Below are 26,391 nucleotides of genomic sequence, written 5' to 3'. Positions count from 1 at the left end.
AGGTTGTGGATTCCATCCCTGGCCTCACTCAGTGGGTTAAGGATCCAGCAATGCTATGAGCTGTGGTGTAGGCTGCAGATGCAGCTTGGATCCCACATTTTCGTGGCGTAGGCTGGCAGCTGTAGCTCTGATTCAACCCCAAGCCCAGGAACGTCCATCTGCCACGGGTATGACCCTAAAAAAAACAAACAAAAAATCAAAACCCATGTGCATCAAAACCAGAAAAACCAAGATGCCTGAATTTCTGTGTTTGATCATCTAAGCTTGCAGCTTCTTCTAACCACAGAAGTCATTGTCAACAATCTAGGGCAATGGGGAAATTAAGTGGCCTAGGAGTGCAAAGTCCTCAATTCTTCCCAGGGATAGAACCAGGAGAGATTCTTTTCAGACTTTGATCCAGGCTTCACTCTATATAAGTGAAAGGGATAATTTATCTCTATAGTTTCTCCCAGTTCATTTATACTATAGTTTTGCAGTTTTAAATCTGTCTTTCCCCACAGATCCTACAAGAGAAATAGTACATCAATTAGGATAATGTTCCACTGACAGATGGCAACTCCAGCAATGACCTATTTTGATGAAGCAGGAGCCCACTTGGTTTTGTTTCATCCCCAAACTTACCGCCTGCTTGCACCAGGAACAGCTGATGGCCACAATCTCTTTACTATGGAAGGAGAATTTTTGCTGGAAGCCCTGGGATATTAGAACAAGAGAGAGAGAATTAAAACCATCTCCATCACAACATGCACCTGTCTTCTTAAAGCCTAGTAAAGTAAGTATGGCCAGGCTGAATATAACCGGGAATGCAAATGCCACAGTCGAAACTTGTGTCTCCACCATCTACATGCAAGAGAGTCCCATCCCCAAATCCTCTAGGGCGTATGGGCTGTACCACCAGTGACTCAAAGTCAGTTGTTCTTTTTTCCCAAATCAATGTGGTTCTGATTTTTCTTTTTTTGCTTTCAAGGGCCACACCTGCAGCACATAGAAGTTCCCAGGTTAGGGGCTGAATCAGAGCTACAGCTGCCAGCCTACCCCACAGCCACAGCAACACGGGATCCAAGCCACATCTGCAACCTACACCACAGCTCCTGGCAATGCTGGATCCCCAACTCACTGATTGAGGCCAGGGATTGAACTCTCATCCTCGGGTACTAGGCAGATTCGTTTCCACAGCACCACAACAGGAACTCCTGTTCTGCTATTTTTTAATTGTAAGCAAAAGCAAGGCCACTATTGGTGCAAGGGTTCTTTATAACAGAGGTCACCCATCTCAGTGATTCTCTACAACTTCAACATCGAGAGCCCACAAAGAAAGAAAGAAAGTGTGAGGGAGTTAGGGGACCTAGAAGTGAGAGTCTGGGAGGAGTCCAAGGGTGTAGCAGGAAATTCAAACACTTTCATCATCCCCTTGGGGCGTCTGGGCTCAAAACAAGATTTCAATTTCCATTCTTTGCCAGCAAGCAGCAATGAGATTAATGGAATGGCAAACACAATCCTCTTAACGAACAGAATTACTTTTCCAGCAAGAAAAGAAGAGATGCTTTTTGGCTGCTGCTCTTCCTCAATAATTACAGAGAGAAGTAGGCAGTAAAGCTCAAGGAATTTTTTTTTTTTTTTTTTTTTTTTTTTTTTTGCCTTCCCAAAGCTCATCCACTGCAATCTGCCTGGGAAACCTAAGTCCAAACTCATGCACAGTGATAACAAAACAAAATCTTACAACAAGGCTTTTCTAAAGTGATCCAAAGAAAACAGAAAGATGCGATGGGTGGGAAAGCTTTTAAGGCACTGGCTAAGACTTGCTTAATGTGTACAGATAACTTTAAGTTCAAAAACCTCAATTTACTTGTTATTAAAAGAAGTCCCAATGGCATTTTTACAGTCCCTGTAATTTCAACCTACCTGCAGCATTTTATATACTGTTGATCATTTCCTCCTTTTTGGTCCTCTCACCTCTTTGGCTTCCTAAACACATCCAGTTCTCCTTGTAACTTTCCAATCACCTTGCACGTGGTCATAGGACCAGGACCCATGTCCACGCCCTGTGCTCCACAGTCCCTCCCTGACTCCTCCTCCTTTTCCCCAATGTCAAATCTCACTTCAAGAACATAACCTCTTCTGCATAGCAGATTCGCCTGGATTTTGAAACATTTCTCCATCAACATCCCTGTCTCAACAACTTAAATGATAGAATCACTAAAGCACAGAGGGCTTCCCAGAACAAGCAAGGTTTACTGTGTGGCACTAGCCGCAACCCACACAGCCCCCAGCACCTGTGAGCTCTCACTGCCTGACAGAAATAGCTTCTGGAGAGGACACTGTATCCAGCGTCGGGTCCTTTCAAAGATGAGGCACAGACTATTCAATGCGAAATAAAGTGGTCCCAATAGGAATTCACATCACTTGAAAAGTTCTTCCTTAGTGCTCAAGCCAACTGGCGACGGACTGAGCAAAAAAGGAGATGATTAAAATCTTTGCAGAACAGATACTAACTCACAACTCTGAAAAACTTATGGTCTCCAAAGAAGACAGTGTGGGGGAGTGGGGGGATGCGCTGGGGTTGTGGGATGGAAATGCTATAAAATTGGATTGTGATGATCATTGTATAACTATGAATGTAATAAATTCATTGAATAATAAAAAAATTAAAAAATAAATAAAACTTCTCTTTAGAGCCACAGCCAAAATTTGTGACCACTGTGAGGCAGGGCCAGCAGCCAAGAGCAAGGATGCTGGTACCCGGCCTGAGTGAGGACTCATGAAGGCAACCTTGGCTGCATGGCCAGGGGGTTCTCCCACCCGGGACCCCACACCCAGCAAGCGTCAAGCCCTGTGGACCTGCCACGTCACGGCTGGACATCTGCTCCATTTGCTAACTTGTATCTCCACTGACAGTCGTTTCCCCTGTGTTCTTCATTCTATCCTGGGCCACGCCACGGGGAAAAATGCTGTTTCTTAAATATCAGCCTCAATCTCAAATATGCAAAGAACTCCTTCTTTCCTTGAAATGACAGAAAAAATCTTCACACTGGCATTCAGTGCCATCCATAATCTTCCCAGCCCGTTTTTCTGCATGAATCTCCCACTTATCATTATAAATTTCTGCCTGTAGTGATATATGGGTTTAATTATATTTGACATCTTTTACTCTTTTATATTTCCATTTTTGCCAATTTCACTATTTTTTCACTGTTTTAAAATTCCCAACCCACCATCTAGAATGCCTACCACTATTTCACATACAGCATCTGAATTTACTCCCACTACAAAATCCAAAAAAGATCTTCTAAGATCACAATTCACTGTGATCTTTCCTCCTAACCTACAGAGCCTGTACCTCCCCCTTGGCATTAATGAACAGCTGCCCAAAGTTGCTGGTTATTTTATGTGCACGTATATTTTCTCTTCAGTGGAATCATAAGCTCTTTGAGGGAAGTCCCTATAATATTTCTTAATAGGTCTCTACAACCTAGCATAGTTCTTTGAATATCATGGGTATGGCGTGACTATTTCCTGATTAATTTAATAAGAAAACTGCTCCTATCACGCTGTGACCCAGCTACAAAATTCACGCTGTCCAGATTTTAAAAGCCTAACCCAGACCACTTGACCCTCACTCTACCATCCTCCAACTGCTATGGATACAGCAGACATCCTAAGCAAATTGCTTAACCCTTCCATTTTCTTTCTCCACCTGCAAGCAGGAATAAAAATGCAAACTTCTCCAACATCAGCGAGTAGTTAAAAGCATCAAATGAGGCAATGCATGAAAAGCTCTTTATAACACAGTACACAGAAGTGCAGCAGTCCATTTATCGCTATAACCTCTTCCAAGCCCTTGCTGACAAAGTCCTCTAGTGTGGCACATGCAATGGTCTATTCAATGGCACAGAGGGAGTGTATTACCCACCCACCCCCCACTGATTCTTGGCCTTCTGACTTTAGGGAGAAACAGATACCATCCAGTAGAGCTCTGACAGCCAGGCTGATACTACAAACAAACAATGAGGCCAGTCACAACTGAGGCGCTGGGCATGGCACTTTTATGCAGAATTGTGTTGGGTCCCTTGGAAAAGAGCCTGGTGGTAATCAGCTCTATGTACTGTTTTGGATTCTGGTCTGGCAGAGTCACTGCAGCCATGGCTTCAGGGTTATTGTCTAACATAAAGACATAAATAGAACCACACTGGAGCCTTCATGGACCAAGTTCCCACAGACCACCTGCAGTGGGAGGTTTTGGCTAGGATCTCAGCACAGCAAAAAGAGCCAGCTTCCTAATTACCCACTTTTAAATGCTGGCCCAAATCTGATATTATAGCACAGACAGATGCCCTCACTGAATGTCAACTGACTCTGGAATTTTGAGGGCTATTTTGTTCATCACCATCAAAGAGGAAAATAGGGATGTGAGGTCAGATGCTGTGGATCTAAATGACTTCAGAATTAAAATACCATAAACCTTAAGGACAAAGTTCTTTGAGTTTTTTGGCATAAAGTTTAAACAACATTTATTCTGAGCAGCTAAAGCTTGTGGCCTCTTTTTCTGGTGCAACCTAAGGCATATCCCAAATAGCACTCAGTTTTACAGCTTTGGCTGAAACCAGGAAAAAGGGCTTTACCTTCAAAAACAAACTATTTTATTGTTTATGTATTTGACCTAGGTTTGGGTGAGGGAATTTCCTGACCATAGCCTGATTCCTTGTTTGATTTGATCCAACCCAAGAGTTGATGCTATTCTTGCCTCCAAAACTTTAACCATCACCACCAAAATCTCTCCATATCCACCCACATGTTCAAGCTTTACAAAAGGCAAACCCAAAGGAACCATAAAATAAGGCTAAATCAGTATTTATTCTTAAAACAGAGAACTTCAAACATTTATTCTGAGCAGCTAAAGCTTTGTTGCCTCTTTTTTTCTGACTAGAAAAAAAAAGTGGCACCTGTTTCAACTAATGATCTACAGACCTTTGAACTAATTCTGTCCTATTCAGAGCTCAACTTTCAGTCTTTAATTAGCAAAGACACCTTGAACTGATCTCTTTCCTTGTACATGGATACTGTTGACTCTTTCCCATCAGGAAGCTATTCAGCCCAGTTTTCCATGGGTAAGTGTACCCTTGCCTGGCAATGCAAATCAGATTATTAAGCTAGTTTTATAAAATGCATTTTCCTTGGCTTTATCACAGTATAAAAATGGCACCATTTTTACCATTGTCATTTAGGCAAGATTAAGGTTTATTTCACTGCTAGAAAATCTAATTTACCTGAACTTCCTAAAGCTTCCTATACTAATTTTACCGGTCTTAATGTAAAATTTTTATCAACATTGAAGATTTTCAAAATGCAAACATATGTGGTCATCTAAATTGAATGAAACAATGTCTTTGTAAATGGAACTAGAGTAAGCACTTTATAACTTCTGACAGTGCTGCAAATTATGTGATTCTACAGTTACTTTATTAGAATTATCTTTGAAAAAAATCTCAATTCTTGTCCACTGGACTTAATTATAACACACTATGGCATTACTTAGAAGCTCTGAAAATTTATCAGTGCCCTTACCATCCATAATATGCCCTCAACTCAAAGGTAATCACTGACTCACACACATATATGGACATTTGATTATTCCTCTATCAAGCCTTCGGTGCCCCTCCATTCTAATGTTGGTAATTGCAATTTATTAATCAGAGCCAGTCTTAATGTTCTCAGATACTTTTGCTTTTTCTATTAATTTATCCACATCCCCCCCCCCACCACAACCTACAGGTCTTAAAATGAGTCTCCCCTAAGTTTTTGGGAAAAGCAAATTTTAGGGCACCATATTCTCAACTTAAGTTAACACTGTTACCACAAACTTGTCACACTATATGAAGAGAATAAGATGTGATGTCCAGAACAGTTTTATCAGAGGCAGATGGCTTCATGGAATAGATGGCTTACCCTTGTAATTAAGGCATAACTGAAATTAAGCCTATAACAATGGCCACAGATTTAATATCACTTTATGTGTTCACTATTTTAACTGTGATGTTTATATTTCATATTTTATGACTATTCTAATGTAAAATAAATATACTTTATTCAGATACTTACATTTAATATGGCCAAAACTGCATACACAACTTAAACTGTTGGGGTTCTTTGTTTTACAATACCAGGGAAGTTCCTCTTATGAAAATATTTACCTAATGATGCAATTAGCTCCAATAATAATAGTCTTCCATGAAAATGAATTTCCATCGCTGACTGACCCATAATTGATAACCTCCTCAATAAAAAATTATAATTTTAATGCTAATATTCACCAAGAAGGTTTTTTGGAAAATTTGTTTTTAACAAAAAACTATTTTTTCTAAATACAGGATTGATGTTACCACAATTACCAACTGCAAATCATTACAGGTATTTGGAGAATCCATATAATCTATCAGCTTCCTGACAGTATGACATTCCAGGAAATAACTGGCTGAACTCTCTAACTGATTGAGGAAAATGCACTTCTTCTGGAAAAGCTAACTATACTCTCTTTTGTGCAAACTTAGACTACTATGCTCTGACAGCCTCCAGAAAACTGAGAAAGAGATTTTAAAAATTGGCCAAATTTACTCAGATTGTGCCCCTCCTGCTTCATGAATTGATGTCAAAGGAACATCACCACATACGGGATGCCTTAGAGAAAGAAAGATTCTGCTATTGAGAAATAGTGTTGACTTCACCTGGGGGTTTTCATAGTCAACCAATGGGTTCCAGCTGTTGCTAATACAGCAACTCAAGTAGGCCTATTGCTGTGAGATTTTGATTGCTGTTCCCTTCATCGCAGCAATTCCACCATCTCTACTTCACTTAACATGGACTGTTTTCTGGTTCAAGTTTCAAACGCCATCCTAGGGTTAGATCTATTCTTCCTAGTGGTACCTCAGATGACCCAATAATCTTTTGGCACCAATGTACCCAGCCAGCAAAGTGCAGAGGCTACTAAGAAAGAAAAAGGACTGCATCTCAAAAGATATGGCTGCAGGATCTAGCCAATTACATACCAGCAGGAATGGAACCAAGTCCTGAGGGTGCAGGAAAAAGAAGGCAGGACTTAAAGTTGGATAAAAGAGAGTTTCTCAGTGTGGGAGCACTCATCTACAACAGAGAACTTAACACATTATCAGGAACCCCAGAAGATGGTGCTAACACGAGCATATTGATACTAGCACTTGGATGGTGTCTGAAAACTTGATCAAAAAAAAAAAAAAAAAGTCTATGCTAAGTGATGAGCAATGCTGCCATAGAGGAAGAAAAAAATCAGAATCTCAACAAGAGTTCCCATCATGGCTCAGCGGAAACTGAGTAGCATCCATGAGGACAATGGTTCGAGCCCTGGCCTCCCTCAGTGGGTTAAGGATCTGGCGTTGCTATGAGCTGTGGTTTAAGTCACAGATGATGCTTGGCTCTGATATTGCTGTGGTGGAGGCCAGCATATACAGCTCTGATTCCACCCCTAGCCTGGGAACCTCCATATGCCATGGTTACGGCCCTAAAAAAAACCCAAACCAAAACCAAAACCCTCACAGAAGGAGGCAAGTTAGAGAGTTGGAGTTGCTGTGGCATGCCAGGAACAGCTGGAAAGCCCATCAGTTGACTACGTTCTGCAAAAGGGCCGAAAGGACATCCACTTACCAAAGCAGTAAGAAATGTGCTGAGGAGAAGGGGGTCATCATTGTTGAGAAGCTCTCCCCTCTTCCGTAGGAAGGGCCTGATGGTAGGAAATCCTTATAGAGTGAGCACTCCTGATAGCAATTAGGATCATAAAGTTCAAAATCATAAGAAACATGTGGCAGCACTTAAGGTGGGGGTGATTACTGCAAGATGGGTGCAAGGTGGATGCAATTACTGCAAGATTGAAGTTGCAGCCATGAGGGCTTGAGCTACAGAGAGCTACCAAATGGTTGATATAACATGACCTCCCAGAAGCAAGGTGGATCATCAGGTGAAACAGGTATTAATCAACATAATCAAAAGAAATCAAGAACGGAGGATCAAGAGGTATGAGAGCAAATGCCCAATAGTCAATATTTTATCCCATTTCTGGACTGAAGTCAGTTTTCAAAGGCAGAACCCACTGGATGAAGGAGAAGTCCCCAGGAGAAGAATCTTGCAACATCATAGCAAGAGCATACATTTCCCTAGACTCACTCTAAAAGGATCTACTTGGTCCATTTACTTGAGTTAGCTGTATACTGGGGAGAAGGAAAGTTACAAATATTTTAATGAATATGGAACACAAATCCAAGTTAACACATATGCAGGGACCAGGGTATGAAGCAGCATCATGACTCCCTACTAGAGTAGGGATGTATGTGGTCCAGTTAAAAAGTGGAGTCCTAGACCGGGAATGGTTTAGAGAGAGTCTACTGTCTCCACAAACCCAGAAAGGGTTATCTTCCTTGGTCTCTAACTGCATAATTGGAGTGAATATACTGTGTACTTGGCAGAACTCCAATATGGGTTTCTTGGCCTGTTGTACGTGCTTGTATAGCAAGAAAGCCCAAATGAAACTCCCAAGCCACCCTCCCCAGTCGTATCTAAATCAAAACCAATGTCACATTCTCAGAAGTAATAGATATTAAATAATTTAGAAAGTTATAATAATGCTACTGTGTTTATTTTTTTAAGTATTAAATAATTTAGAAAGTTATAATAATGCTACTGTGTTTATTTTTTTAAGTACCATCTCTTTATGTGCCACCCCTAAAGGCTCAAGGGGGCAGTGGTCATGTTCCCCCAAATATCCCCATTTACTCCACCAGTGAGCCTTCTACAAAACTAGACATCACACATGAGAATGATGCTAGACGACTACAAATTCAACCTAGTAAACTCTAGTCACAGCTCTATGCCAAATTTCGCATCTTTTGGCCTTGAGCATATGCCCTATGCTCATCAATTTAGCAAATGAATTCTTTTTCATCTCCCTCCGAAAGAAGAGTCAAAAGCTGTTTGCATTCACTTGGCAGGGTTAATCACATACTTTTACAAGCCTTATGCCACGACTTCTAACACTTCTGAATCTTATCCAAATGTAGCGCAAAGGAATCTGAACCATATGAACATCCTACAGAACACCACTTGGTCCACCATATTAAAGCTATCATGTTAAGGTGGATCAGCAAGAAGTGGTAAATACATTGGAAGCTTTGGTGAGACGAAAGATAAGCCCTATGAAGAATTAGAGGTCCCACACATCAGTGAAGCTTCTAGGGTTCAGGGGACCAGGGCATGCTAGAATATCTTATCCAACCTAAAGGACGAATTATTGCATTTCACAATTTTGACTAAGAATAATGCAAAACACTCTGCAGGCCTCTTTGGGTTCTACAGGCAGCATAGTCCATACTTAGAATACTGCCCCAATTTACTGGAGGATATTAAATGCTGCCAGCTTAGAGTGGAGTGCAGAAAATGAAACAGCTCTGCAGCGGGTCCAGTCTGCAAGGAAAGTAGGCCCTGTCACTTGCAGCTAGCCCCAGGCTATGAGAGGCACTGGGGGCGGGGGAGATGCCCTGTAGAGTTTATGGCAAGCACCAATAGGAGAATCACAACACAGACTCTAGGATTCAGGAGCAAGGTGGTAGCATCTGTAGGAGAGATCTGTATAGCTTTCCAAATAAATAAATAAATAACACCTGGTTATGTCACTGTGTTCTGGGGGAAGAATACCTGATCACAAATCACCATCAGATCACCCAGTCCTGAGGCTGGGTGGGCCCAAGTCCAAGCCATCATTACATGGGAACATATGGGATCTGGCATCAGCAGTACCAACGAGCACAAGTAAGACACAGGAATGGGTCGCTCAGACTAGCCCCTATCATCCACTTCTGCAATATTAGGCCTCGTTCAACGCACACCTAGGGAATTATGGGGGTCCCATAGGACCATCTGGCAGAGAAGGAAGAAGCTGCAATTTGTTCACGAATGGGTCACCTTGGCCTATGAATCCAGGCCAAAAGCAGACCCCCACTTCAGGAGTGGCCCTGACATAGGCGAGAAGAAATCCCCCCAATGAACATAATTTCAGGGGAGAAGCTGGTTCCCCATTTTATGTGAAAAGCTAAGTAGCCTAATGTAAGAATATGCAGTGACTTACAGGCAGTGGTGAATGACTCGGCTAGTTGACCAGGGCCTGGAAGAGGCACGCGGATGAACGTGAAGTGCTAAGTGAAGACCACTGTATTGCAGGTTAATGCCCACCAGAGAGCACTCCCCATGTAAGAACTAAAAGCTCAGACCTGAAAGCTCAGCTATCCACAGCACAGCGGGCTCAGGCTTGGAGTAGCTATGGCTGCAGCGATGAACGCCAAGCTTGGGTCCAGGAGCATGGGCCTCCACAACTACCACTGCTACTCCCACTGCTGACTGTCTAAACTGCCAGCAAGATACCAAAGCTGAGCACCCATTTCGGCACCAACCCTCCAGGGGAACTACCAGCTACTTGGTGGCAAACTGATTAAACTGCTTCTACTCTGGAAGGGGCTGGAAGCTACCGTGACTGGAGGTAACACTCTTGTTTTTTTGTTTGTTTGTTTTGCTTTTAGGCCTGCACCTGCAGCACATGGAAGTTCCCAGGCTAGGGGTTGAATTGGAGTGATAGCTGCTGGCCTATGTCCCAGCCACAGCCACACAGGAACAGAGCCACGTCTGCAACCTATACCACAGCTCACAGAAACACTGGATCCTTAACCCAGTGAACAAAGGTCAGGGATTGAACCTGCATCCTCATGGGTACTAGTCGGATTTGTTACCCACTGCACCACAACAGAAACTTGTCAACATGTATTCTAGGTATGGGTTTACTTTTCCTTTCAGCAGGGCCTTAGGCAGTGCTACTCTCCCTGGCCTTACAGGGTATCTGACCCACCAACACAGGATCTTGTATAACATTTTGTCAGACCAAAGAATCCACTTTACAAGAATGGAGGTGCAGGAGCGGGTATATGGCCATGAGATGCATGGGTCCTACGACATCCCCCCTCACCCAGAAGCTGCAGGCCTGACAGGGAGATGGAACAGTCTTTTGAAGATATAAAGTAGGCTGCAGCTTTGAGAGGGTATGCTCGGCCCCCCACCCTCTAGTCTCAGTATACCTACCAAATCCATGACCATTTATGGTGCTGTGTTTCCATGGTAAAACACATGGATGCAGAGACCACCAAGAAGGGAGAGGGCAGGAGCCCTGCCCACTATCATTCCCACTGGCTCACTTGGGGAATTTGTGCTTCCGGTCCCCACAACTCGGCTCTGACAGCCTGAACACCAGATGGGGAATATCTCCACCGTGAGACACAAGGTAACAGGAGGCCCTTAAACTACCACTGCACACAGTTCCTTGGCATCTTTGTGTCAAGAGACTGGCACAGGAAGGAGTTACCATCTCGATCCTGGACAATCGATGGAGGTACCGTTGTTACATAGAAATGAGGCAGGAGAAAATTACCTGGTACCCAAATTCTCCACTGGGCATCCATTCTAATTCTTTGTAAATTGTTGATGATAAATAGACAAGTACATCAGCCAAGACCAGGGGAGAGACTGCTTATTGTAAGCATCTTGGTCATACCAAGTAGGTCCCTGCTAGACACTTGAATGCTTGTGTGCTCTCAAAATTCACAGGTTAAAACCCAATCCCCAATGTGTTGGTACACGGAGGTGGGGGGTCTTTAGGGGCAATTAGGTTATGAGAGTGGAGCTCTCGTGATGGGCTAAGTGTCTTTATAAAACTGACTTTCCGAACTCCCTTGTTCCTTCTGCCATGGCAGAACCCGGTGAGAAGAGGTCATCTAGGAGTAAGAAGTAGGCTCTCAGCAGAAACCACATCTGCCTGCATCTTGACCTTGGACTCCAGCCTCCAGACTGAGAAATAAATTTCTGCTACTTTTAAGTTATCCCATCTATGATATTCTGTTCCCGCAGCCCAAACAGACTGTCACCTGGACCAGAAGTGTTAGTTGAGAATGAGGCGACTACAGAAAGAGGGAGGCAGTCAGCATCAGGTGGAGCATCAGACCAGGGGCCACAGAAATGGCTGTCGCGTATCCCACTCGCCTTCCCCTTAGAGGTTTCCCCAGGAAGTAAGAATCTTGGAGGGGCTTTTCTTAAAGTGTATTTTCTGAAGCAAGTGATTCTGAGAATCACAAGGGGTGAGCTCTACAGGCTGCTATGATGTTCTACCCAGGTAACCTGGCCACAGGGCAGAGGCACTCAGTTCATCCCCCAGTTGAAAGAAGTGCTAGAAGCTGATGGTTTTCAAGGGAGTCACCTTTCTATCTTTAAGAATTTCCCTAAGCCTCAAAGAGTCACCTTGGCAAGGGCAGCCCACATCCAAAGACTGGTCAAGGCAGGACACACTCTAAGGGGCTATTCCAGCTCCCTATGAGATCAGCAAAGGCCTTTGTTGTGGCTGCATTGCAGTTCACCTCCTCCCTCTGCACAAACGGGTGCCTTGACTGGTGAAGACATTTCTGAAGAAAGAGCCACAGGGACAAGAGTGACTAGAGCATCACATGAGCTGAACTACTAGGACATTGGCCATGCCAAAGACCAGGGGAGTGGTGGCACTAGCAAGATGTCTCTATGGGGACAGCTGAGTGAGTTATCCAATGGGGACTAGAGCAAGGAGCACTGCTTCTGAGCCCTCAACTCCCGCCTCCTCCCTTTTTTCAAAACCACTTTGAAGTACGAACACCATGCAAAAAACCTGTACATATTTAATGCATACATCTTGGTGAATCTGGAGACAAGCACACACTTACGAAACCATCATCACAATCTATACCATAAACATATCCATCACCTCCAACAGTTTCCTCCAGGCTTCTTTGGTTATTCTTATTTGATAAGTGATAAGAACACTTAACATAGTATCTACCCTCTTAGAAAAATGTCAAATGTACAATACAGTATTGTTAACTAGAGATACTGTGCTGTGCAACAGACCTCAAGGACTCACTCATCTGGCGTAACTGAAGCTTTGCACCCATTGACTGACACTTCCCCATTTCCTGTCCCCAAAAGAATCTGAAGGACATTAGCTCAGTGAAATAAGTCAGACAGAAGGACAAATACTCCATCATGCAAGACACCACTTATATGAGGAAGTAAAACAGTCAAATGCATAGAAGCAGGGAACAGAACAGTAGTTGCCCTTATCTCCTTTCTTGATACTCAGCCAAGGACAAAAAGAAAAGCCAGGTTTCCAGCAGAAGTGTTGGCATGAGCTACATGGAGAGGCTTGATTTTTTTCTTTTTTTGGACTTATTGTGTAACCCACTTTACATCCTCAGCAATCCTCCTAAAGCTAATATCAGAGGATTCCTCTGTTATAACTGGACAAACATACAGACAGATGAATGACCAAACTAGTGCATGGGTCATCACCCTTGAAGTTTCTTCTCTTGTCCCTAATTTTGCCTCCGACCTCTGAAAGCTGACCTCCAGCCCTCACACATTTTTAGATCAGTAAAGAAAGGTGCTAAAAGTTGGTAAGGAAAATCCCCCAAAGCTCCAGGTTGGTACTTTCCATTATTTTTAGACTCTCTAATCTCTTTCACTATTTATCTATTTCTCAACCATACTCCCATGAGAGGTCTTAAATCATTTTGTCATGTTTGCAATACCAAAAAAAAGCTATCCAGGATACTTCCTTTAGATGTGCATATTTTAATTATGGCACAAGTTCATTTTTAATTAACTTTTAATGATATTACAATAAAGAATAGTTTTGACATTTCCCCATTTAATTAGTGCTACCTACTGGTGGCAAATATTTACGGACCAATAACTCATAATAATGTGGCATGTTTGGTTAGAAAACTGGAAGGTATCAAAAATGTTAGATCGAAGTTAGACTGTGCATTGTTGTATTAAAAACTGTTTTCACAATTTGACATTTGAAGTTAACATTTTTTAAGTTTTAAAAAAATCAACTTGTTTTTTATAACTTTCATATGCATTTCTTTTTTCTTTTTTTCTTTTTTTTTTCCCTGCTTTTTAGAGCTGCACCTGAAGCATATGGAAGATCCCAGGCTAGGGGTCAATTCAGAGCTAGAGCCGCTGGCCTACACTACGACAGTAACACCAGAACCAAGCCACGTCTGGCAACTATACCACAGTTCATGGGAATGCCAGATCCTTAACCCACTGAATGGGGCCAGGGATCAAACCCACATGCTCATAGATACTAGCCGGGTTCATTTCCACTGAGCCACAATGGGAACTCCCTTTTATATATGTTATTACATGCAGAAATAAAAGACAAAATTTCAAGTTGTAACTTACAAGTATATTTACACAATTATCATACCGCTGGGTTTGGATGGTTCCTTTAAAAATGAAAGGTCAAATTAGCTACAACCATGAATATCTTTTTTCTTTGTGTATTGATTTTTTTAGTACTACTAGGGATAACTTAGCGTCAAATTTTGATTGCATGAACGCAGTGTGTAGACGTGGTGAACATCAGTAAAGAGATATGTTTGCCGAGTACGTATGCAGCTTGCTTTTAACCATAGACTGAACACAGAGTTACATTCAACAATACGTACTAGATCCATCCCACTACCCTCCAGACCCACTCGCCATCTTTCTTGATCCCATGTCCTGCTGTAAAAAGTTAACTTCTATGGATTTCCCCCAACAAGGTCCCTTGTGCTCTGGTTTCTACTGGGTTTGGCCACTGGAGATTGAAGGTGAGTGAGGTATTGGGATATTTATTCCCCCAGCTGGTAGATCACCTCAGGCCAGCTAAGTCTCATGACTGAAGGTTACAGCTCCTGTGAAGGGGTCTTCTCTGGAACACCCTTTAGACTTGGCTTGGCTCCCTGCTCTGACAAGCCTCAGAGTTTTTCATTATCCTTTAAGGTTGTGCGTCTCCTCATTTCAAATAGTCTCTTTATTCTACTCTCATCGAATCACGTAATTTGAATGTGAGACCTCTCCTCTGCCTGGACCCTAACTCTTACATGATGTAGGACTATGAACAAAACAATGTGAAACTACCCGATGGTCATCAACGTGGCAGCCTGCGGCAGTCAGCGAACGCCACAGCCACTGAGAAACCGGATCAAGAGCTGTCTTATCTGATATTCACTAATCGCCACGTACACTCAGCCAAACACATCTTCAAGGCTTGGAAGGAAATCAGTCCAAACGTTTACTTTATTCTTGGTTTTTAAAAATAGAAACTGAAACTACAAACACCCTTACCGTAAACACTCCCTAACACCCAGAGAGTTTTCAAACCACCAACTAAAGAAAAAATAGTTTTTCTAAATGAGGTATTTTTTACCCCATCCCAATGGATAAATTATGGAGTTCCCATCATGGCTCAGCATTAGCAAACCTGACCTAGTATCCATGAGGATGCAGGTTCGATCCCTGGCCTCGCTCGGTGGATTAAGGATCTGGGGTTGCCATGCACTATGGTGTAGGCCACAGACGCATCTCAGATCCAGCATTTCTATGGCTGTAGCATAAGCAGGCATCTCTGATTTGACCCCTAGCCTGGGTACCTCCCTATGCCATGGGTACAGCCCTAAAAAAAAAAAAAAAAAAAAACTACAGAATAATGTGCATAGAAGCATGGGCAGAGGAAGATGGCTTAGAGATCTCTGGACATTTAAGAATGTACAAATAAATATACTGATGAATACTATGCACAGCACCAAAGTCTGAAATGGATCTTCAATCACTTAATCTGCAAATGGAAAGAGAGCCACTAACTTTCCTCTAATCTAGGATAGAAGCCAGGCTCCAAAAAAGGGTTATTTATTATCCAGCAAGGAGGCACAGGTTTAAGATTCTTCCATGTCACAACTGCTAGAGTTTCCAGGAATTTATAAACACAGGAAAGAAATATAACTACCTATCTTGGGAACGTTAAGGAAGAGCTGGGGTCACGGACACCCCTGCGGAGAGCTGTGATGGGCAGCAAGCTATATGCGCACCAAGATGACGGCCTGAGGACGCGGGCAGGAAAGATCCATGGTCCCCACAGCTCACAGTGCAGGGTATCCGGTTCTTCCCCTTCGGCTGACCATGCCAACAGAGGACAGGGCCAGAAAAGGGAGCACAATTACGACACCAGGGAGTACTTGTCACAAGATACATAACGTTTATCGATTTTCTTTTAATAAAACTCCTCCAGATATATTGCGGCTTGAAAACTGCTGGGGTGGTGCCAGCTCCTAGGCTGTCCAGCTCCTAGGCTGTCCACTTTCTTCCAAACTGAAGAACTTGTCCACCCAGATTCTCCCTCCTGTCCACATCTCTGACCTCACATGGGCTGTGCCTATTTATCTGTTTCTTCTCTCTTATGGACACACACACACACATTTACGGGAAAGCTGTACAGTCTACAATTCAATGTTACAAGCTCGAGGGTAACAACAGGAAGGGAAGGAGTTGATGGACGCAGTCAAGGAAGAAGACGGGAGAGCAGAGGGCTGACCTCCTTTCCCCAGTCATGTACAATGGCTCCTACGAATTTTTTCCACTCCCTCTCCCTCCTCCCTTCTTTCCTTTTTACCTCCTTCTCCTCCTCCTTTTAACCTATTTTGTCTGTCCTCTTTACAGGCTAGAAAGGAACCAGCTGAGAGTCACTGTGTTGAACTGGAGGAGATAATACCGGTTATAACGGAGGGCCATGCCCTCAAGGCTCAAGCATGCAGCCTTCCAAAGAGACCTGGCTACCCAAGGGCTCCAGCCTCTTTTCTTTCCAGACACCAGACAGACAGCAAAAGGCATCCAATTTTTCCAAGCCTCACTCACCCTCATGCAGCCCAAACTTCTTTGCCTCCCTCTGGGGTCAAAAGCGCCCTCCTAACCGCTCACCCCAGTGCTTGACCCGAAGGAGTCACATGAATAAATAACCCAATTAGAAGTGAGGAGGGATGTATTTTCCCAAATTATCTTGCTTCTCCACCAGATTAAAACTTTCCTTGACTGAGCCCGGCTTCTGCCGGTATTATTTTTTTTTAGTTATTTGAATGGCATGACTCACTACCAGTTCAACCTTCGCAGTGGATCCTCTCATTCAGAGTAGATCTCTGTGCCGAGAAAAGGTCCTAACTCAAATCTGTTAGGACCAGTAACAGGTGGAATCTCCAGAACATGAAGCTATGGGGCCCCCACCTCACTCTTCCAAGCAGCCCTGCACCCCGAGGGGCCTACAGCCAGTCATCCTAAGAAAGAAGACACCAACAACCACATACGAGGAGGGCTTCTCTTTCCAGGAAGTGCTAATAGCTTAAGAGAGCAACACATTTCTTGTCTCCGCAGTGTCCTTCTCTCCAGTTCTGCTCAACCACAACACGTCCACACAAGAAGTATTGCTCATCAACCTGATTTTCTGTTGTTGTTCAAAGAAGTGTCATGAGCCAGCAGTTCCCAGGAGGGGGTTTTCATAAAATAGCAAGTATTCTTTTCTTAACTGTGAACAATACAAAATTCACCCTAAAAGCCCATCCATCTCTCTTAAAAAGTGCCAATTCCTTGTATGAGGACCACTGCCTCCTACCGTGAGTTCTAGGACAAATCAACCACCTCTGAAGGGAAGGAGACCTGCAGAAATGAGGCCTCTGGGGAAGGAACTGGTGTTCTGAGCCCTGGAGTCCGATGACCAGGCTCCTCTACCGCGGGTGCTCGGCAAAGCCCGAGGACCTCCTGCGACGGCGGGGTGCGGGCCCCTTACCTTACCGCACTGCTTACACTTTCCCTCCTGCCGACGCCTGTGCACCCAGTGATGACGGACAAAATTCTGTGGGAAGACAAAATTAAGGGAATACGTTTCAATCTGCAAACGCCAACATTAGTGTGTTTTGAGGTTTTAAGAAGAGAGATGTCCCAACCATCGTCTAAGCCCCTCTTAGCACAAAAACAGATATGTGTTACATGTGATTTGTTTTGTTTTAATTTTTATTATAGTTGATTTACAATGTCTGTCAATTTCTGCTGTACAGCAAAGTGACCCAGTCACAACACACACACACACACACACACACACACACACACACACACACACACACTCTTTTTCTCACATTATCCTCCATCATGTTCCATCGCAAGTGACTGGATATAGTTCTCTCTGCTGTACAGCAGGACCTCATTGCTTATCCACTCCAAAGGCCATAGTTTGCTTCTACTAACCCCAAACTCCCAGTCCATCCCACTCCCTCCCTGTGCCCCTTGGCAACCACAAGTCTGTTCTCCAAGTCCATTAAGTTTTTTGGTTTTTGTTTTTTTGTTTTGTTTTGTTTTGTTTTTCCTATAGACAGGTTCATTTGTTTTAACAATAAATACAAACCCATTTGGAAAAAGTGAAGCTAAGCCTCCATCTTCTATGACCTTTCATATCTACAGAAACCATTAATCATGTTTTCCCTTCAAGGTTTCCTGGTGGCAAAAGGCCATACGGAATTGCTGTTACTCTGCTTTCTTCCTGGTACAACACTGTGCAAGCTTGTGACCTTGGGCTTGGAGCTAACTGAGGCAGTAAAAAGAATATGCTTAAAGAAACGAGAAGGGGAAGGAGAGAAAGACAAACATTTCTACATTTTAAACAAATACGTACTTAATGCTTTAAAAAGGTCAGGCAGGCACTGTACTGAACCTCCGAGCTAGAAAGAACTTAAAGAAATTCTCAGAAACTGATCTGATTCATGTCTTAGATGGTGAGAAGTTTTTTTTCACTGGTGAAAATGAAGGAAGAGAAAAGTTGGAGGAAATTGATGACAAAGACAGGAAATGTGGGCACGTTGTGAAATTCTGCAATGATGCTGCGTGGAAACTGTCCTTGGATACCCTGAGGAGGTCAGTTTCCAAGGTCTATTCTATTTTGTGTTTGTTTTTAGGAGGCCTCATCTGTGGCATATGGAAAATCCCAGACCAGAGGTCAAACAGGAGCTTCTCCACAGCCACAGCAATGCCAGATCTGATTCACATCTGCAACCTACACCACAGCTTCTGGCAACAGTGGATCCCTAACCCAACACTGAGTGAGGCCAGGGATCGAATTCACATCGTCACAGAGACTATGTCAGGTGCTAACCCACTGAGCCACAATGGCAACTCCCCAAGGTCTGCTCTTGACCTGAGCTGTAGGAAACATGGAAAGTTCTCTTCCTCCCAAATAGACACTCACTCAGGAAGCACCCATCAGCACTGCTGTTGGGATACTTTATAAGAGAGAAAGTTGCCATCAGGCCTGATGGTGTAAGTACATCCTAATAACTCACACACAACGCATCTCGCATAAAGGCCATTACATCGAAAATACTTGCTGATGCTTTCTGCCGTCCTTTTCTGAGAAAACACACTTTACCTGAAATTAACATGTGTACTGTCAGGCCACAATCCAGACTTCCGCTTAAAAAGGTCCTTCGCTATATATTCAGTCTTTTAACGAATACTCAACAAATGCCTAGTATCCAGCATTGTTCTAAGAACAGAGGGGCACAGCGAATAGATCAGGGATGAAGGAGACAACAAGTGACATCAAGACATGAAACTCAGACTGACAAAGATCCCTCTAAGAAGCACGGGCATTATCAATTCCAAAATGCCACCTCTATTTCTCTTCATAATGTCAAACCAATTTAAATTAAAACTAAACAAAGATCCTAGAGGCATAATAGTCTTTTAACTACAATAAGACATAAAGCATAAGGGTCCCACTAATTAGTCTCATTTTTGTCTTGTGTTTCCCATTGTGGCAGTTTAATAAAACAAGGACACAATTCTTATCATGTTCCCAGAAAGAAGCTAACAATAATAGTTCACATTTCTGGAGTCCTAACTTCGTCATTTGTTTTTAATGCTTTGCATGTAATAGTATTTTTAATGTTCATGAAGACAGGTGCTGTACAGCTGATAGGTACCGGTAAAATCCTGAGTCGGTAAAACATTGAAATACTTCTATGCTGGTTGATACAATGCAATTTAGCACCCTTACTATACCCCTGGCTGTTCCCTGGCTACCACAGCCCTCTCACCCCCTCAACACCAGAGACCATTTCTATCTCCTCATTATTAAGCAACTAGAATGTTAATTTTTGGCTTAATGGGTCTCTGAGATTCTGGAGCTCTCTTCTGAAAACAAGTCACGTTGCCTGGGCAAAGCCATTGGGTTCCCCCATAAACTCAGAAGACCCAGCTGTGCCTGGCTGGTGGGAGCTGTCCATCCGAGCGTAAATCAGTATAAACCGTTCTGGGTCCTGGAGCTCACGGGGGCTTTCAGGACAGTGGCACCAAGTCCAAGAGCCCCCTAAGTTATCAGTGTCTGTACCATCAGGTCAGTGCAACAGCCCTACGGGGGATGAAGGTCCTGGCCCTCCCCCACTCTGCCTCACAGACGCACAGACGAGGCAGACCCCTCTGGCATCCCACCTACTCACGTGAGAAGCACTTGAACCCCCTGCCTGTTTCAGAACAATGGCCAGGGAGGACTGGGCCAACCTCCCATGATACATTACATCAATTCACACCATTGCAGAGGGTATTATCAGAGTGTCTGACTTGAATTATCATTATCATCCTCATTCTACGGAGCACAGAACTGAGGTATAGAGCGATTACCTCAAACATAATGGGCGGGGCAAGGATTCAAACCCAGGCAGGGTGGCAGCCGAGCCAACCTTAACCACTGTGCTCAGTGCCTCTCTGCTCTGAAAGATCAGACTCAAGCTCCTTTGATAAATGATTTTAATGACAGTCACTAGTGGAAATATTGAAAATATAAAAATGTCAGGCAGGATTATAAGAGATAGAAAAATTTACTGTAATTGCTGTTAGTTTAGAAGAAGCTGAGGGAGAATGAACAGTATCACTGGTGGTAAAAGAAATTCTCTACTTATTGAGATTATAAATCACTAGTGACTATCGATTTAAGAATTTAAGGAAGGCAACCTTGGAAGAGGTTGGCACAATTATCTATGAGAAATCATGGCTGACTCGTGAGATTATTTAACTAGTGACAGCTCTAATCAAAAGATTAAACCAGCTACTTCCACACGTCAACAATTACTTAGAAATTATAAGACTGTCAATGAATCATTTGTGCTGCAACGTATCGTTTGGTAAGCAGATTTATAGTAACACTAGTTTAGCTTATTGAGGGAAACAAAGAGACCATTTTTAATTGTTTATTTAAATATTTATGACTCTGCAAGTTGTTAAATATTTTTAACATCATCCTTCCTAGGAAATAAGAAATTAAGGCTCAGATAAAGTAATTCAACAAAAACACTAGTATAGAAACTCGGTAACTGTCTCCACTCTACAGCTCTGTGATTTGAGATGTCACATATCTATCTATTCAGAGGTCTTCACAGGCCTTATAGAAATTTCTTCTCCTGTGTAAACACAGTTCCAACAAAGTAAAATCCAATAAATAAATACATTGAATTGAATGAAATTCTCAATGTAATTTCTTTGACAATTAAATCATGTAGTTACCACTTTGGAGACTCATCGATTGTCTTTATCAGTTAGGGAGGAAAAAAAGAAACACATTTCTATAGAATCACTGTTGTTTTATAATCCTTCTTTCCCGACACTTTAATTTTTCACACTATTTCCTTTGATTATTACTCTTCTTTCCTAAATCATTGACCTGAAATTAGACTCAGGATCCTCACACTGCAAATATGAGTGCTGAATACCCTGCTGTTAAGCTAGCAAAGAAAGGCTTCCAACACTGTAACATCTTTTTATTGTTCACCAATAACCTGAATTATTCATATACCACCTTCGAGTACTGACTATGGAAAGGGCCATTACCTATGAGTGTTAAAAATCTCGATGATCCATTATTTCAGGGTTCATATGCAGTATTGTTAGCATAAATGCATAACACAATTGCTCAATTATTTTTCAAAAAACAGCATGTTTAATTCACAGTATTAGTCATAGAGCTTTTGAAAGGATCTTAGAAATTACAGACCAATTCATGCAGCTTTTGTCTAAGCAAACTGAAGTCCATCTAGAAAGTTTCAACGTAAAGGAGTCCAACCAACATTCATTAAAAAAAAAACTTCCATGTGTCAGCCACCCCACAAAGCCTGGGAGATTGTGCTTAACAGCCCTGCTCCAGATTTCAGCCCTGAAGATACTACAGAGGTGACAAGAAGCAGAGGTGTCATGTGAACCCAGTTCAAGCTAATTCTGAAGTGACTGTTTCAAGAACAGACTTGCGGTGGCCAAGCGAGAGGAGTTGGGGAAGGGAAGGGGCCGAGTGCGAGGTTGGGGTTAGCAGATGCAGCTGTCATACATGGAGGGGATGATAAACAAGATCCTACTGTAGAGCACTAAGAACTACGTTCAAGGTCCTCGGATGAACCATAATGGAAAGGCTCATTAAAAAAGAGTGTATACATATGCACAACCGAATCGCTTTGCTATGCGGCAGGAATTGACACAACATGGTAAATCAACTATCCTTCAGCAGCAACAAAAATAAAGGGACTGTTTCTTTCATTTACGTTGAGTAAACAACCCAAGGTCTCTTAATGAAGAATCTCAGTGGGTCATCCTCTGTCCCAGGTGTCATCTCCAAACTGTCCTCTAGACATCTGGGAAGAAATTAACCCCTCTATAAATGTATTCAGTCAAAATATAATCATTGATCACATCCTCTGTGTCTTACCTGGTACTCATAAGTTTGGGACACATCCCATCAGTGACCTCCCAAAGCTTACATTCTAGGAGGATGTCAACAAACAAGCACATGAGTAACACCCATAAATGATTACGACCTACAAAGTGCTTTGAAGGGGCAGAGCAAGATGCTCTGATAAAGAACAACGTGCAGCCTATTTAGAGGCAGTCATCAAGGAAGACCCTCTGAGGTCTAACTATCAGAAAGAACGTGCAAACGGATTTCCAGTAAAGTAATGAACTACACAAATAGCTAACGGTGAGGGATATCTTGATGCATGCTACAAGAACTGAAAGAAAATCCATGTGGCAGCTGTTTGGGTTGGGAGAGGTAGGGTGGGACCAGCCTATGCAGGACTTCTGACTTTTCATGCCAGACAAGGGGCTTGGTTTTCCTTAAAAGGATAAGGAAACCAATGAAGAGTTCAAAGGTAGAAACCAATATAATCCAACTTTTATTTTTATTTATCTTTTTTTTTCTTTTTTTTTTTTTTTTGCTATTTCTTGGGCCGTTCCCGCGGCATATGGAGATTCCCAGGCTAGGGGTCAGATCGGAGCTGTAGCCACCGGCCTACGCCACAGCTCAGGGCAACGCCAGATCGTTAACCCACTGAGCAAGGGCAGGGACCGAACCCACAACCTCATGGTTCCTAGTCGGATTCGTTAACCACTGCGCCACCACAGGAACTCCCAATTTTTATTTTAAAAGATCATTCTCTCTCTCTTTTTTTTTAAGGCTGCACCCGTGGCATATCAAAGTTCCCAGGCCAGGGGTCGAATGCAGCTACGGTGGCTGGCCTATGCCACAGCCACGCTACGCCAGATCCTCAACCCACTGAGTGAGGCCAGGAATCGAACCCAAGTCTTCATGGGTATTAGTCAGGTTCGTTACCACTGAGACACAGTGGAACTCCCAAAAGATCACTCTCTTGTTTGAAGGGGGAAATTAAAGAATCCTGGAGAAGCTATCGTAATGGCCAAAAGCAAGACATCATGGTGTCTTCATCTAAGGCACTGATAACAGAAATGGAGATAACTGGATGGTTTGAAATATATTTTATAAATAAAATTGATGGGGCTGGTAAATGAATTAGATGAACTGATGGGGCTAGCAAGAGGAGTCATCAGCATAATCCCCCCATCTTCTCAACTAGGCAGCAGGGCGAATACCCATCTCTTTTTCTGAGGCACAAAAGAATTGGGAAAAAAAAAAAAAGTTTTTATGGAAGCTCCCCGGAAGCTCCCACTATGGCCACAGGATTGGCGGCATCTTGGGAACGCTGGGATGCAGGTTTGATCCCCAGCCCGGCACAGGGGGGATAAAGGATCCGGCATTGCCACAGCGGCAGTGAGGTCACAACTACGACTGGCATCTGATCCCTGGCCTGGGAACTCCACGTGCCACAGGACGGTCAAAGAAAAGAAAAAAAAAACAATAGTTTTGATGGTGATGGAAATAAGAGTCTGGTTTTTAACGTATTCTATTTCAGATGGCTGTGAGACATCTGCCGGCATGTCAAAGGAAACTCCAAGTGTGGACAGGAAATGTCCAGTCAGGCACTGTCGGCCCAGAGACGGTATTTAAAGCCACGGAACTGGATGAGCTCTCCCCTCAACAACAGGCGGCAAAACGTGGTCAAGCACTAAGCCCAGGGACCACGCAGAAATCAGGGAGTGAGCAGTGAAAGGCCACCCAAGGAAACGGAAGGAACATTAGGAAAGACGTCATGAAGGGACAGCATTTCAAGAAGGATGAAATACTCAAGAGTTTGAATACGCTTGAGAGATTGAATAAGAAGAGAAGACTACCTAGTGGATTTGGCATCAAGGAGATTCCAGCAACATTAAAAAAGCAATTTCAGGAGTTTCCGCTGTGGCACAGCAGAAACAAATCAGACCAGTAACCACGAGTTTGAGGGTTCGATCCCTGGCCCTGCTCCGTGGGTTAAGGACCCAGCGTTGCTGTGAGCTGTGGTGTAGGTCACAGATGCAGCCCAGATCCCTCACTGCTGTGGCTGTGGCACAGGCCAGCAGCTGCAGCTCTGATTCGACTTCTAGCCTGGAAACGTTCATATGCCATAGGTGTAGCCCTAAAAACCAAAAAAAAAAAAAAAAAAAAAAAAAGGCAATTTCAGTGAATGGGTTGAGTCCAGATCAGAACAGGTTAAAATGCCTTGGAGGTAACACTGGAAACAATTTGCACAGTTAACACTTACTGGAAGTTTAGCACCCAACACAAACAGAGCCTCAGAGCAGTGGTTAAGACACAGTTGGTGGTTAGGAAGTATTTTTGTTTGTTTGTTTAAGATGGGTGCTATCACGGCATGTTTCCCACTGAAGGAAGTAATCCAGAAGGAGGGTGGAAAGGTGGGAATGTAGGAATGGAAGAAATAGCAAGTCTTTGACATGAAGACAAGGGAAGGCACTGACAACACAGAGGATCCAGCTTCACAGAAGGGAAATGATACAGCTACTGAAAACACACATCAAAGAACGATTTGGGAGTTCGGTGCCGTAGCACAGCAGAAATGAATCCCTCTATGAACCATGAAGTTGCAGGTTCGATCCTGGCCTCGCTCAGTGGGTTAAGGATCCGGTGTTGCTGTGAGCTGTGGTGTAGGCTGCAGACGTGGCTCAGATCCCACGTTGCTGTGGCTCTGAGGTAGGCTGGTGGCTACAGCTCTGATTAAACCCCTCACCTAGGAACCTCCATATGCTGCAGGTGCAGCCCTAGAAAAGACACACATAAGGAAAGACAAAAAAAAAAAAAAAAAAAAAAAAAAAAAAAAACAAAAACAACGATATGCATTAGGAAATTGCACACACAGTTACAATTCTCTATCCAGAGAGAAAAAGAGGCGTTAAAGGATGGGGAGCCGGAAGGAGACATACAGATCCCCTGGTTAGAAACTCTTCAGGTCTATCTTAAAAACACACATCTATTTCCTCTATTGTCCTAAATAAACTTCTTCTTCACTTGAGCCATCCCTGGGTATCCCCTGGCCAGAGCTATGGTGCGCGGGTGGCATCAAGGGTACCCACAACCCTATCGTTTTCCTTAGACCTCCTCACTCTACCTGTGACCCACAGCCTTCCTCCTGCTCATATAAAGACAAGCCCAGTGGGAGAGAAGTCAACTGACAGAGCAACTATTTTTATCTGTTTCCACAGCCTTCACTCCCAACCTATTCTCACTCCATGTTTTCTCCCAACCTCCTGAATTAGGCAGTACCAGTGAGATCATTCTTCACAGAGTCTTTTTTCATTAACTGTCAGCAACACCTCTCTGGACTCGGCCATCTTCCATTCCTTTCTACCCATTCATCTACTTTCACAGATTACATGACTACATAATTACTACTCGATAGGCTGACAACTCACCAACAAGGAATCTCCAGCCCAACCTTCCTCATAAGCTCCAACCTCATAGACCCAACTCGACTTTCTACTGGGCATCTCCCAGTCGAGACCACAAGGACCCTCAATGTTGCACGTTCTGCAAGTGAACTCATTATTCCCCTACCCCATCCTCCAAGCAACTCATTTCCCAACATTCAGTTGGTTTTTCCAGCGCAGAACCCTGGTTTATTCCAAGATACCTTGTCTTTGTGTCCAAAATCCAATCCATGACCACATCTCCTCAATCTTGTTTCCTTCAAATGCCTATTTGCCCATTTTCTCCATACCAAT

At 43.2% G+C, this 26,391-nt stretch overlaps 1 protein-coding gene across 11 annotated transcripts in view; it reads right to left on the bottom strand.

The window, feature by feature from the left end:
- DGKI (diacylglycerol kinase iota) overlaps nucleotides 1-26,391 on the bottom strand; it is a 482,044-nt gene that overhangs the window by 251,611 nt on the left and 204,042 nt on the right. For 10 of the 11 annotated variants that reach the window (XM_021079007.1, XM_021079008.1, XM_021079004.1 and 7 more), the window contains 2 exons: nucleotides 17,741-17,806; nucleotides 622-693 (listed from right to left, as the gene is read on the bottom strand). In XM_021079007.1, coding sequence (XP_020934666.1) covers nucleotides 622-693; nucleotides 17,741-17,806 — 138 coding nt within the window. The remainder of the gene's footprint in view (nucleotides 1-621; nucleotides 694-17,740; nucleotides 17,807-26,391) is intronic. The other variant, XM_021079012.1, reaches the window with a different exon arrangement.

This window comes from Sus scrofa, chromosome 18 (genome assembly GCF_000003025.6).
Source record: "Sus scrofa isolate TJ Tabasco breed Duroc chromosome 18, Sscrofa11.1, whole genome shotgun sequence".
Taxonomy (NCBI): domain Eukaryota; kingdom Metazoa; phylum Chordata; class Mammalia; order Artiodactyla; family Suidae; genus Sus; species Sus scrofa.
Note: the sequence above shows the minus strand (reverse complement) of the source record. Positions and strands in the feature narration are given on the sequence as shown.